This window comes from Erythrolamprus reginae, chromosome 1 (assembly GCF_031021105.1).
Source record: "Erythrolamprus reginae isolate rEryReg1 chromosome 1, rEryReg1.hap1, whole genome shotgun sequence".
Taxonomy (NCBI): Eukaryota; Metazoa; Chordata; class Lepidosauria; order Squamata; family Dipsadidae; genus Erythrolamprus; species Erythrolamprus reginae.
This window is the reverse complement of record NC_091950.1, coordinates 148893432-148908566: the sequence shown is the minus strand read 5'-3', so window position 1 is coordinate 148908566 and position 15135 is coordinate 148893432. Positions and strand designations below refer to the sequence as shown.

General features: G+C 43.5%; 1 protein-coding gene across 1 annotated transcript in view; it reads left to right on the top strand.

The window, feature by feature from the left end:
• Positions 1-14679, top strand: part of IHH (Indian hedgehog signaling molecule) — a 34373-nt gene extending 19694 nt beyond the window's left edge. Inside the window, exons 2-3 of the mRNA XM_070729551.1 lie at positions 5686-5947; positions 11550-14679. Of these exons, the coding sequence (XP_070585652.1) occupies positions 5686-5947; positions 11550-12199 (912 nt within the window). The 3' untranslated portion in view covers positions 12200-14679. The remainder of the gene's footprint in view (positions 1-5685; positions 5948-11549) is intronic.
• Positions 14680-15135: the final 456 nt, after the last annotated feature.

The following is a 15135-nucleotide window of genomic DNA, read 5'->3' as shown; positions in this document are numbered from 1 at the left end:
TGTTGCTTTCTCCTTCCACTCAGTCTTGGCTGAGAGCACTGTTGGAACCAGTCACTGATACTTACTGGCTATGCTGACAGATAATGTGTGTATGGAGGTGGTAATGTTGGGGAGAATTTTATACCAAGCCAATCATAGAACCTGAAGCTCTTGGAACAAACAAAACAATCTTAGAACAAAACCATGGTGCCCCCCCCCCCTGAAATTAAGACAAACGTTTGGAACATGGACTGCAGTTTCAGGTTTGATTCAGGACAAATTTTTGATATTGAAATGTTTTAAACTCAGTGTTTTAAACAACAGAAGAAAGTATTAGAGATGCTAGAAAAATATTTGTGAAGGGGACAAATAGTGTAGGAATTAATTGGTGCATTAATTCTACTTACCTGAGACCCCTGGCCCCCATAGCAAATAAAAGTACGTATACATTTTGAAATGTATATGGGAATAATCTTAAATTTATTTATTTATTTATTTATTGGACTTATATGCCGCCCCTCTCCGAAGACTCCGAAATATGACATAAGAAATTTGGATTTACAAGATCCTTAAGGCCAGCATTGTTTGAAAAGATTCCCTCATGTAGAAAATAAGCAAAAGTAAATCTGAAAATTATCTTCCGTCCTCTCTGGCTTGAACTGGAATTGCACATTTTAAACAACACAAAAGTTAATAAGCATTTTGTTAGAACCAATACTGATTTGTTCCTAGGCATAGTAATTATGTTGCAAGTATATAATTATCACTATCACATTTCCCCCCCCCCCCCTTCCTGGCCTTGTTCCTCTCTGCTATTTACTCCCACCAACAAAATTTGTGTGCTCAATGTCTTGTAATTTAGGGTTACATATCAGGCGTCTGATGATTGCAATTCCAGAATATAATTCCAATCATAAATATGTCAGTCTTTCAGGTGCAACGGATCTTTTTGCTGCAGCAAATTCGGTCGTTCTGTTCATTTGGAAATTCACCTTTTGATAGAAAGCATTAGTAAAATTATTTTTAATGGTGAATTTTTAAATAGGTTAATGAGCTAATGGATAGATGAGATATGGATAATAGGCTAGACTGAGAAAGCAAAGCCATATGAAAGCTTAAAACCGGGGTGAAATTTAGGTTTTGAAAGGTTCTGGAGAATTGGTAGCAGAAATTTTGTGTAGTTTGGAGAGCTGACCCCAGAGTGGGGTGGGAATGGAGATTTTGCAATATCCTTCTCCCGGGAGTAGAGAGGCAGGAGTGGGTTTCGCTTACCTTTGCTACCAGTTCATATCACGACGTTTCATGAATTTGAACGAAGAGATGCATGCACATCCCTTCGTGCAAATTCATTTCTGCGCATACTCAGAAGGTAATATCAGCCTGAAACACAGCTGAGGAGCTGGCGGTACGCATGGACTGACACAGACAGAACCCAATCTGTGGTGTCATTCTTCACATCACTAGCTGGTCATTAATGGTTTGGGCGGTCTGGTTTTAATAGGGAGGAACCCACCCCTGTATGTAAGGAATTGGGATTTTGCAGTATCCTTCCTATGGAGTGGAGTGGGAATGGAGTATTTTGCAGTATCCTGTTCTGTCTCAGCGAGCCACCGACTGAATTAAAAGTCACACACACTCAAGGGATAATATATAAGAAGCTATAATGATTACAAAAAGTCCAGGTATAAAATGGTTAATAGTCCAAAATATAATTAGTCCATTCTGGCAACGTTCCCAGTCTCTGAGATAAGCACAAGTCCAGGTCGGAGACCAAAGACTCATAAGGGAACTTCCATTGAAATGATTCTGTCAATCAACCAAACTCACATATCTTCATAATCTCTCCGATGATGCAGATTGCATGGTTTTAAAGCCGACTTGAAGCAGAAGTGCTCTTTTAACTCTGGAGATCACACATGGCCATGATTTGGGAACGTTACCCGTCACAATAATTTCTCGTGAGATTGTCCCTTAAAGAGTGACAAGGAGTGGCCGATGTTCCCTAGAGCTACTAACGCCATGAACCTTTCTTTCTCAGATACTCTTGCCTGGACATCATTCTCCGCACTCTTACATCTAACAGGGGCTCCTCCTCTATTTCCTCATTATCCTCTAATTCATCTTCATCCTCTGATTCACTCACTACCATAACTGGAGGTGCTACAGTCTCTGGTGGGCCCTCAGTCTCTAACCTCTCATCATTCTCAGACTCAGGTGTCAAGAACACAGACCTAGGTTACCAATGCGCATCCATCTCTTGATCCTCGAAATCTGTGACCAGCTGAGCCGGATGTGGACCAGTCACAACATATCCTTCCCCTGTCATGCCCACCAAGCCACGCCCACAAAACCAGTAGAAGAAAAATCTGAATGTCATCCCTGCTTAAAACTACTTTCATTGGAACAGCCATAATGTCAGAACTTTGCAAATTTGAATGTGTTTCTTTCCTCTGCTCTCCTCTCCTTCCCTTTATCTTTGTATGAAACTAGGGAGGGACCTGAATCATTTACCCACCTTACCTTCTTGACCTGGGCTCAGGCCCCTTTAATCTGACCGTTGCCTTGGTAGCAGCTCTCTCTCTCTCAGAATGTCATATTCTGCCCATCAAGGCCATTTTCTCTTCCCTTCACAAATGGAGAGTTACCCCGTAAGCAAGTGGCTGCACTTAACTGACCTTGGTTGAATTGGGGGGGGGGGAACAAACGGGTTGGGTAGGTTGCACCAATTAATACTTGAATACAGCAAAATCCCAAGGCTATGAGCTACATCATGAATGTAAAAACAAAGCAGCATCTTGGAAGAAGGCAATGGCACTCAAATGCCTTTATATCATGTTTTACCTTATTTTAAACTGGATCAGTTTAAACTTTAAGCCGTGCCCTGTTCTAGAAATGAATCTGTGGGGCCCATTCTGCTGTCTAGAAATGTTACAGAGCATAAGTCAAGTTGCGATTTGATGTTCTGCAATGTAACTTTCTCAAGTTACTCCCATCCAGAAATGGCGATTCTTCCACTGCTAATTGAGTGCAATCGTAATTTCTGCTTGGGGGAGAAAGACAAAATGTTTATCACCATATCAGGCAAAGGCCGAATTGCATACGCACATCAGCCCTCAAGTTGCAACTACACAGAGTGGACTTTGTGGTATAACCTCTTCTTGTGTATGATGGTCATTCCAATGCGATCCTGGGCTATTTTCCAACCTCTTTGAAGGGAGGGGTCCATTTTGCCAGCAAGACAATTGGATTTGTGATAGATATCTACAGCTGGAACACTGAACACAGTTCTTATCTGGGCAAAATGAAAATCTCAGCATGTTAAGTTATTGTGACTTATTTCTGAATTAAAAACTAATTTAATGTGAGTAAGGGCCTAGATTAAAGAGGGAATAGAATGAGATGAAAACACTGCAGGCTGATAGACTACACTGCTTTCAGTTGTGAATGAGAATGTCATATTCTGATAACTGTATTCTTTTAAATGGGGGGCGTTCCCAATCTTGGAGACTTTAAGATACACGGATTTCAACTTTCAGAATGCTTTAGATTGCTGGCATGGGATCATATTTTTTCTTATTATTACTCCATTATGTGGGTTTTTTTAAAGTGTAGGAGTAAAAACTGAAAAGGATGGATTGCCCTTTCCCTCCCCCTGCCTCCCCCCCTAATATTCAAGGATATTTGGATTTTAAAAGCAAGCTTTTGAAAACAAAACTCCCCTTTGCTTCATTTGGGGTTTGCACATGCACTGACAGGATGTGACAGGCTTAGATACTGTAGAGGCAGAGGACTTTAAAGGGTGGCTATTGGGGGTGAAATTCAGCAGGTTCTGACAGGTTCTGGAGAACCTGTAGCGGAAATTTTGAATAGTTTGGAGAACTGGCCCCAGAGTGGGGTGGGGATGGAGATTTTCAATAGCATTTATATATATACTGCTTCATAGTGCTTTAAAGCCCTCTCTAAGCGGTTTACAGAGAGTAAGCATATTGCCTCCAACAATCTGGGTCCTCATGTTACCGACCTTAGAAAGATGGAAGGCTGAGTCAATCGTGAGTCTACTAAGATTTGATCTGCCAAAGTGCTGGCAGTCAGGGATCAGCCGAAGTAGCTTGCAGTACTGCACTCTGACCACTGCACCACTGAGGCTTTTGCAATATTTTGCAGTATCTTTCCCCAAAGAGTGGGGAGGGAATGGGGATTTTGCAGTATCCTTCCCCCAGGAATGGGGAGAGAATGGAGATTTTGCAGTATCCTTCCCCCAAGAGTGGGGAGGGAATGGGGATTTTGCAGTATCCTTCCCCCAAGAGTGGGGAGGGAATGGGGATTTTGCAGTATCCTTCCCCCAAGAGTGGGGATGGAATGGGGATTTTGCAGTATCCTTCCCCCAAGAGTGGGGAGGGAATGGGGATTTTGCAGTATCCTTCCCCCAAGAGTGGGGAGGGAATGGGGATTTTGCAGTATCCTTCCCCCAAGAGTGGGGAGGGAATGGGGATTTTGCAGTATCCTTCCTCCAGGAATGGGGAGGGAATGGGGATTTTGCAGTATCCTTCCCCCAAGAGTGGGGAGGGAATGGGGATTTTGCAGTATCCTTCCCCCAAGAGTGGGGAGGGAATGGGGATTTTGCAGTATCCTTCCCCCAAGAGTGGGGAGGGAATGGGGATTTTGCAGTATCCTTTCCCCAAGAGTGGGGAGGGAATGGGGATTTTGCAGTATCCTTCCCCCAAGAGTGGGGAGGGAATGGGGATTTTGCAGTATCCTTCTTCCAGGAATGGGGAGAGAATGGAGATTTTGCAGTATCCTTCCCCCAAGAGTGGGGAGGGAATGGGGATTTTGCAGTATCCTTCCCCCAAGAGTGGGGAGGGAATGGGGATTTTGCAGTATCCTTCCCCCAAGAGTGGGGAGGGAATGGGGATTTTGCAGTATCCTTCCTCCAGGAATGGGGAGGGAATGGGGATTTTGCAGTATCCTTCCCCCAAGAGTGGGGAGGGAATGGGGATTTTGCAGTATCCTTCCCCCAAGAGTGGGGAGGGAATGGGGATTTTGCAGTATCCTTCCCCCAAGAGTGGGGAGGGAATGGGGATTTTGCAGTATCCTTTCCCCAAGAGTGGGGAGGGAATGGGGATTTTGCAGTATCCTTCCCCCAAGAGTGGGGAGGGAATGGGGATTTTGCAGTATCCTTCTTCCAGGAATGGGGAGAGAATGGAGATTTTGCAGTATCCTTCCCCCAAGAGTGGGGAGGGAATGGGGATTTTGCAGTATCCTTCCCCCAAGAGTGGGGAGAGAATGGAGATTTTGCAGTATCCTTCCCCCAAGAGTGGGGAGAGAATGGAGATTTTGCAGTATCCTTCCCCCAAGAGTGGGGAGGGAATGGGGATTTTGCTGTATCCTTCCCCCAAGAGTGGGGAGGGAATGGGGATTTTGCAGTATCCTTCCCCCAAGAGTGGGGAGGGAATGGGGATTTTGCAGTATCCTTTCCCCAGGAATGGGGAGGGATTGGGGATTGTGCAATATCCTTTCCCTGGAGTAGGGAGGGAATGGGGATTTTGCAGTATCCTTTCTCTGTCATGCCCACCAAGCCACGCCCACAGAACAAGGTAGAGAAAAATTTTGAATTTCACTCCTGGTGGCTATGGAATGATGCTTCCTCCAGGCTGTGAGAACTGGGCTGCTAATCTCATTTCCTCATTTGCTCTTCTTCTTCTGCAGCGTTGTAAGGACCGCCTAAACTCCCTGGCCATTTCAGTGATGAACCAGTGGCCGGGGGTGAAGCTCCGGGTGACAGAAGGTTGGGATGAAGATGGGCACCACTCGGAGGAGTCCCTGCACTACGAAGGCCGTGCTGTTGACATCACCACCTCTGACCGGGACCGCAACAAGTACGGGATGCTCGCACGCCTGGCCGTGGAGGCTGGCTTTGACTGGGTTTACTATGAATCCAAGGCTCACATTCACTGTTCCGTTAAATCAGGTGAGGCACCGTTTCGAGAACAGCATAAAAAGCAACAGTGGAAATAATGGGTCTGGGAGGAAGCGGGAGACACAAAGCTAAGAAAGATGGAAGAATCTGATAGGTGTGTAGAATTTTGGGCTGAAAGAAAGGATGTTGCCTTATCACATTTCACCACCACCCTCCCTTCTTCTTCTTCTTCTTTTTTTTGCCTTTGCTGCTGCATCAGCAGCTCCAGTGTGATCCCACACATCTGCTGTGTGTAGTTTCCAAGGACTTTGTCCTCATGGCTGATGGCATGGGGGCTGCCAATGGAACTGATGGGAAGAAATTCCTTGATTCTGGACCAAGGGTTTTTTTCTTTCCCAGGGCAATAGGATAGGTTTGGTGGGATAATTAGCAATAAATGCCATTTCTGTTTGTGGTAAGGCAATATGTAAGCCTGGCTTTGTTTGAGGATTTAGATAATCTTTATTTGGCATGGCTCTTCCTCAGGATCCTCTCCACTGGGCCAAAACAAGAACCCCCACCTATGTTCAGGTGCTTACGCTGATGCTGCAGGAAAGGTGGTTTTACAAAACGTGGCTTTTCTTATCTCACTTACTCTCTACCAAGCAGTTAGCATTTTTGTGTGTGAGTGATGTAAGGCCAGAAGGAATAGATTTTGTCCAGCAGGAGGCGTCTCTGCACCCTGGCCCAGTCCTGTGTTGTCTGTTGGGATTAGATGCTGTGGGGTTCCCCCTGGTGGCCAGAGTACCATGCTTTGACTGTGGCCTCTTGTTCCTGTCCTTTGACCATTAGCATGACCTGCGGGTGTCCCTCCGGCCCTTTCCAGACCCACAGGCTCTGTCGCTGATGGGAACGAAGTGCCTTTGATCTTACAGTGCTTGGCCCAGCAGCCAAATCTCCATCAGTTGACGGCAAGCATATCCGGAGTGAACGGCGCTGGAGAAAGAGACTGGCCCAGGCAGAGTGGAGCACAACCTGTCCCTTATGGTATTAGGATGGACAATGCTGCCTTGTAGACCACTGGATGGAGCTTTGCCAGCCAAGTGTCAAGAAATTTTGTCCAACAACTTCTCTCCCTTGGATTTTGGGTATCCAGAGCCTTTATACCAGCAGAACTGCTGTGGATATATTCATAACTTGAGTTGTTGCACTGGATACCGTGGCTATTTGTTGCCAAGATGGGATCCTGGACTGCGAGTAGATCACTGCCAGGTGATTTCCCCAGATCATATGTTTAAAATGCTTCCTCTAAGCTCTGTGGGCAAAAATAGCAGAGCCATTTTGCTTTATCTTATTAATGCCATGCACACTCTTGGGTTACTCTGCCTTTTTCTAGATGTTCATATTTCCAAATGGATGTTCCAATGTTACAAACTATTCAAAGACAGAAAAATTCTCATGATAGTGAACAACTGGAGGGGAAGAATTTTGCAGGGATAAAGAACTGGTCACTGAAGAGAAAGAATCCAGGTTCTGCTAGTAGTGAGAACCGACACTTGAGAATAGACAATCTTAAAAGAGGCTTTCATCCAGGATATCAGCAGATGGAGGTTAGAATACCTAGAGGGCAGTACAGATAAGATACATTAGCCCTGAGCTGTTTAGAAGGGTTGTATGGAAACTATAATGGTAAGGAATGGGCTGAATGGCAATTGGATGTTTGTGTTTAATCAGATAACTTTTACATGACTAGTAATGTTGTGTATCCTGGATATCTGGCCTAGTAACAGCTGCTAAACATCTGTATCAGTTCTGTAATCTGTCACAGCTGTCTCTCCATCTCTTCTCTTGCTTGGACTCTGTAATTATCTATGCAATATTGAAAAACAAAACTGAACAGTTTAATTGTTTTGATATTCTTTGTAGCACAACATGTATTTGGTTCTGGAAACAAAGCTAATTTTCCCAGTACAACGAACTTCTAGAACAAACTTGGAAAATTTTCACACAGAAGCGTTATTGCCAATTTAAGCTTAAATCAATCTACTTTCAAATGAATGTCAATTTAATGCAGGCAAAATCTATATTTGATTTCTCATCCATGGTTATTGTTATGAATAGCTGCCAGCGTGCAGCTCTCTGTAATGTCCCACCTGGAAAGCACTGGGATTCCTGAGTTACATATATACATACTTCTCTGTTCTATCTATGGTCAAATAAGACCAAATAATTGCAGAATAGCCTTTTTCCTGTAGCAGCTATGTGTAGAACACCAGTGAGATATACCAAGGCTTGTCTAAAGAAGGCAGATTGGTCTTGGCACCACAGAAAATACAATCATGTTTCAGTTTGAACAACAAAGTTATGCAGAAATATTACAATTGAATGATACTTGCCATATGCTATTCTTTTATGTCATCGTTTATTTCTGTGCAGTGACATACAGTAAATAGGAGAAATAGCTTTGAGTTTTTCTCTGAAAATGAAGAGGTGCTTGCAGAGAAAAAGGAGGTTTCCTCTTTTACTCCAGGACTTGAAGAACTATGTCTGGATTGCAATTGTTTCTAGCTAGCTTGCTGTCTGCCCTGCTCTTCGCTTATTCTCCCACCTACAGCAATACAGACCTTTAAGAGACAAATGCAAATAAGGATGTGTTTCATTGTCCAAGCATTTGGAGAATAATACACTTCTTGACCCTTTGAGCAAAGAATGGATTATCTTGTCCTTATCTTGTCACCGGGTTTCTATGGGCCAGAGAAGTGGTTCTTCACTCTTCCCCCCACCCCTTTCAGGGGGGAAAATACTCTGAGTATATTTGCACAGTGATGAATTTGGAGAAGTGATGCAGGGTGCTTGCCAAAGAGATCTGACTCAGAATATCAGTGATGTGCCCTGTCATACAAGTTGTATTTGCTGAACTTTTCTCTTCCTTACAGCTGTTAAGACAGAGCATTCTCGTTCCATTTTGAACCTGTTATTGCCATAAGACTCTTTTCCCCAGAAAACTGGGGAGGAGTCAGAATAAAAGTTGCTTTCAAGTATTACGACCAAAGAACATGTTCTAAAATTCTTTGGGAAGTTTGGGAACAATTACTTTAAAAATAATAATAATACAGATTAATATTATACTCATTAGCAGCCTAGAAGTTAGAATGACTGAAGCGGATTGCAGCCCTCTCTCTTAAATTGTGCAAAAGAAGTTTCCCTCTTTTGCATAACTGTTAACTGATTTCCCTTTGAACAGCACCATCTAGGTGGAAGTTTGGATGTGTCCGTCATTCCAGACTGAGAAACAAGCCCAATCTTCATGTGTTGCTCCAGAACTGTTATTTTAAATAGAAAATTTTAGTTTCTTCAAAAAAGATTAAAATACAAAACAGCAAAAATTTAAAAACAACAACGAAAGAAAAAAACACAACAAAAAAGACATAAACCAAAAAAAGTGTCTTAAAGAAACTGATACATACACTATACCTAACATTGTCCATAGGTGAATGCCAATTAGTATAATACAGCAATGTTGGCTTCTCACCAATAAAACAGGCTAAAAGAATGTCAAATTGTTAAACTGCTAAATCTGCTTACAAATTGTTAGCCTGTCATTTATGAATTAGGACAACCGATAATAATACATTTATTACGTAAAAGTAAAAGAATAATAGAAACTGTAACAGTAATAAGAAAAAAACCCCAAAGTTTAAATTCTAAAACCCTCTGTTAACAAGCTGTCATTGTGATCAACTAGTAAAATATTTACCCTGGCTTCAGTCTCCAATCATCCCAAATATTAATCCTAATTGATCCTGGTTCAAATATCCACCTTTGCTTCTTTATACGTTTCTTCTTAGTCGCTGATTAAACACAAGTGAATAAATTTGCTGACCATTCAAGTAAAGGATGGATCTCCTTATCTTGTCACTGGGTTTCTATGGATCATAGAAGTGTCTCTTCACTCTTAAATACGAGTCAAGTCTCCGAAGCCAATCTATCTTCTCCGCAAAAAACATATATAATTGTTCCTTAATTAGATGTATAATTAAAACTCCATTAAACCCCTTTTAAAAAAACATTTGCAACTCACCCACCCAGAGAATTGTCTGCTATTATATATAAGCAGTGTTAAGCTTCCAGAAGATGTTGGGAGTCAGCTCTATGAAATTATAGATGAATGGAATGATTGGTTTTTTTATGATTTTGGGTTTTTTTAGATTTTAATGAATTAATTGAATTTAAGATAATTGTAGACTGTTTATTATATGTTCTGAGCCGCCCTGAGTCCTCAGAGAGGGGCGGCATAGAAATCCAATTAATAAATTTAATTTAATTTATTTGATTTTTATGCTGCCCTTCTCCTTAGACTCAGGGCGGCTTACAACATGTTAGCAATAGCACTTTTTAACAGAGCCAGATATTGCCCCCACAATCCGGGTCCTCATTTTACCCACCTTGGAAGGATGGAAGGCTGAGTCAACCTTGAGCCGGTGGTGAGATTTGAACCGCTGACCTACAGATCTACAGTCAGCTTCAGTGGCCTGCAGTACAGCACTCTACCTGCTGTGCCACCCTGGCTCATTGGATAATTATAATTAATTTATTATCATAAATAAATAAGTTTCTTCCTGGCTAGATTACAGCTGGATAACCCCATATCTTCTCGATGTTCTCCTCCTGTGTTATTTCCGTGTCTGTACTTTTTTCCCTGACAAATCTGCTGCAGATGTCTTCAAAACTGTTTAATTGGATAACCACGGAGAACAGCCTTCCCTTCTACCAACAGCAGCAATATGTTTATTTATATATATCGGTCCTATTTATATATTTATATTTATAGGGAGCCCGGAGACCCTCCTACCCCACCCCATCTCCCATGAGTTTTTTTAAAATTATATATATTTATTAAATTTTTCCATTTTAAAAAAACCAGTACATAACCATATTTACAGATGAATCTACATCATATATACATTCCTATCGACAGTGTCTTTTAATTGCTTTTAGATTTCTTAATATTTTATTTCAATGCTTCTTTTTAAGTTTCTTTTTTTTGTCCATTGGTACCATTTTGTCCAGCTTTCATAATAGTCCGATTCTTTTCGATTATTAAGCTCCATTGTCAATCTGTCCATCTCTGCACAGTCGTATATTTTCTTGATGATCTCATTGTCTTCAGGTATTTGCGGATTTTTCCAGTTCTGTGCAAATACAATCCTTGCAGCTGTTGTAATATGCAAGCTTATATTTTACATTTTTAGAATAGGTACCTCTCATAATACCCAGTAGAAAAAACTCTGGCGTATATTCTATTTTTGTATTTGTTATTTGTCACAACCAATTATTTATTTTTTTCCAATATTTTCTTGTCTCTGGACATAACCACCATAGATGAAAGAAGGTGCCTTGAGTCTTATTACATTTCCAACACATTGGACTGTAATTTTTGTGCATTTTGGCTAGTCTTTTGGGTGGGAGATGCCAACGGTATAGCATTTTATATTGGTTTTCTTTGTATGTTGTGGATTTTGTTAATTTGATATTTCTCTTCCAAATCTGTTCCCATTCCTCTCTATATATATATATTATGGCCAACATTTTTTGCCCATGAGTTTTTATACCTGCCTTTGAGTTCCCCTCTTTCTAATAACCAGACTGCCACTCTTTCTCTCTTTTTGTTCAGAGCATTCAGCGGCGGCAAAGACGGGAGGATGTTTCCCAGCCCGAGCGCTGGCAACTCTGGAGAGTGGGACCAAGATTCCATTGTGGGCGCTGAAGCCCGGGCAGCGGGTCCAAGCCATGGATGCGCAAGGCCGCCTCGTCTACAGCGAGTTCCTGGCATTTCTGGATAAGGCGTCGTCATCACGGACCGCTTTCCACGTTGTCGAGACCCAGGACCCACCCCGCCGCTTGGCTCTCACCGCAGCACACCTCCTTTTTGTGGGGGACAATGCCACCGCACCCATGAAGACTGTCTTTGCCAGCCTGGTCCAGCCAGGCCAGTACGTGCTGGTAACTAAAGGGGGACGGCTGCAGCCAGCCAGGATAGCGTCTGTCTCCTTGCAGGTGGATGTTGGTGCCTATGCTCCCCTCACCAGCCATGGGACCCTGGTGGTGGACGAAGTGGTGGCCTCTTGTTTTGCTCTGGTGCGGGACCACCACTTGGCTCAGTGGGCCTTCTGGCCCTTGCGACTGTATCACCACTGGGTGAGGAGTGACTGGGCCCAGCCAGAAGGTGTGCACTGGTACTCTGTCCTGCTCTACCGCCTGGGCCAAATGTTCCTAGCTTCGGATAGCTTCCACCAGTTGGCCACAGGGCAGTTTGAGAGCTGAGTGAATGTTCTCCATGGCCGCTGCGACAGGGGGGGGGACCCAGTGGCCTCCGCTGGTTCTTGAGAGGGACTGCTTGGCAGCCTAATGGGTGGGGGAAAGGAGGTGGGACCTCTGGCTTCCCATCACCTTCACCAAGCACAAGAGTGGAAGGAAGGTCTTGGCTTTTCTTCCCACCTGCTATGTGCTGTTGGCTACGGAAGGGAGTGCCCAGCAAATGGGGCCGTATGCTGCTATTTTGGTTGAAGAGCCTCTTGATGCAAAGAAAGGAGAGTGAGCTAGGTGGAAATCCTCAAGCCCGGGATGAACGAAGGAGGTGGGCTGGGGAATTCTGCAACTCTGGATTGCAGGTGTGTAATTGTATATGCAAGGAGACTCCAGGGAGAGGCCGAGGGTCGGGGGTGGTGGTGAGGCTTCTCCCAAAGACACCTCCTTTTAGGAACTGCACGCCTCCTGGCACTGTTCCTTTGAGGCCAAAGCAGCTACAGAGGAGACACTCCTGGAAGAAGGATGGGAATACTTATTTCCAGCTGAAAGTTCACCTGAGTCTGGGAGCAATAAGCACAGGAAAGAAGAAGGGGCACATCAATTATGGTGAGGGAACAAGCAACAGAGAGGGAACACGTACAGGATATCAGAGCATCACCTTTGGATCAGAAGACTGCCGGCCAGCAGGGATGAAAGCCCTCTCTTTGTCTTCTGAATTCACTAATGCAAATTAAAAGAATCACTCCACCTAAAAACATGCACTGAGAGAAGGAAGACTACAGGGTGGCATGAGGGGGGTGGGGGAAGACCTCAGCCTGCTCTAAGGAGCGAACCCTAGCTGGAATCACCAAAAAGTGGTTATTGTAATAATAATATTTAATCACGTCCCCTGCATTGGCTGGTGTTGAAAAATCACCAAAAGGAACAAAATTAGAAAACAGAACTGGGAATTCTCTGCTGGTGGAGGGACAGATGAAGAGCCAGGGAGGTGAAACGGATTGTTTGATCCCCCCCCCAAAGTTTTTTATTGATTTTTGAAGGTTCAGGAGGGCAGGTGTTTCTCAGGAGCTTCACCTCCTGTCTTCTTGGCAATTCCAAAGAGAGAGGGGCAAAGCAGAGGATCTGATGTTTGAGCTTGGGTAAGAAAAAGGAAGAGAGCCATTTGCAGAGAAGAACTGCTTCTTCGCTCTGCCAGTCCTTTCTTCTTTGCATTAGGTTGATAAATATGGATCTTTCTTTGCCAAGGCAACGTGGAAAGCCACCTGTAGGACAACTGTACGCATTATGCGTCGATCATGTTTTCTACAGAGCGTGCCTGAGATCAACTCAACTCTGATGATCGCTGACAAAATTATTGTTCTAGATGCATGCATGCATTTAAAATAAAACGAACTAACTAGTGAAGTGCTAGGTTTACATGCAGAAAAATAAAACTTATTTTATTTACCATCTAACTCTGGGAGTTGAAGTCCACAAGTCTTAAAGTTGCCCAGGTTGGAAACCCCTGATCTAATGCAATTTACTAGAAAATAGCTTTCAGCTGTACAGGAAAAGCATTGGTGGCTCAATCTCCCTCCCTCCCCACCCTCCCTCTCTCTCTGTCTCTCCCTCCCTGTCTCTCTCTCCCCCTCTCTCCCTCTCTCTCTGTCTCTCCCTCCCTCTCTCTCTCCCTCCCTCCCTCCCTCTCTCTCTCTCCCTCCCTCCCTCTCTCCCTCCCTCCCTCTCTCCCTCTCTCTCTGTCTCTCCCTCCCTCCCTCTCTCTCTCCCTCTCTCTCTGTCTCTCCCTCCCTCTCTCTCTCTCTCTCTCTCCCCCTCTCTCTCTGTCTCTCCCTCCCTCCCTCTCTCTCTCTCTCTCTCTCCCTCCCTCCCTCCCTCTCTCTCTGGATCAGGTTTTTGGTTAAGTGGTAATCCGTTTTTTGAGAAGCGATGGGTCTTCAAGTACACCTAGCATGTCCCACGAGTGAGAACCAGGTCCAGATCTCTCAGTTTAAGCCTCTCCTTGAGGTTGTTATGCTGCAGTGATATCTTTACATCAGCCATTGGTCCTCCTCCACCTTCAATTGTGACAATCAACATTTTGCTTCTGTGTAGCTTTCAGCCCAGCCCATTAACTAGCCACCAAGAATGAATTTCTTTGTGCCCACAAAGGGACTCCTCATGGCTCTCCACCATCATTCTCAATTCTAAAGTAGATGAAAAGGAATCTTTGCTCTTCACATTCCATTTATTTATTTCCCTGCCTTTTGCAAAATGCTCAGAATTCTCAGTTTGGTAAAACTTTCTGCTAAAAGAGACCAAAGGGGGGTAGGGTGGGTGGAGTGGGGGGATTGGTTGGGATACTTGTTTCTAATAAAAGTATTTAAGGATTATTTCAGAAAAGCACAGTTTTTTATGTGATCTTGGGCCAGGGTATGAGGGAAGTGTAAGCATTTGTCTTTTCACTGGATGTAAATGTCCCAAATGGATGAGAAGTCCAATAAATTTCTTGACTCACACTGGATGTCTTGTGAGTGTCTGTGACTAAAAAAACCAGGATCCATCTGGGCTGTGGGATTAAAATTGAGAGGGGAGGAAGCAAAACCATCCAGTTCTTATGTCTTAAGCCAATTTAGGCAGTCATTAAATTGTGGTGCCTCTTTCTGATTTCTGCTTCTAGGATCCTGTAGGATCTTTAATCTAAGATAACAGAGGTTCTATGTTTATATGCATATCTAAACATCAAAGGGCTAAATGGCCTGCTCACTCCATTCCACTTCTTTTCTGGAAGAAAACAACAGGCAGGAGAATATACACTAATGTAGTATGTGCTGGAAGAAATGCCCCATAGTTTGGTTAAGAGGGCACATTTAAACAAGTACAAAGCATCACATCACACTAAACCATGGTTTGAACAATGATGCATGGAATAAACCATAATGGTTAAAATTCAAATATGCTAAATCATGAACCAC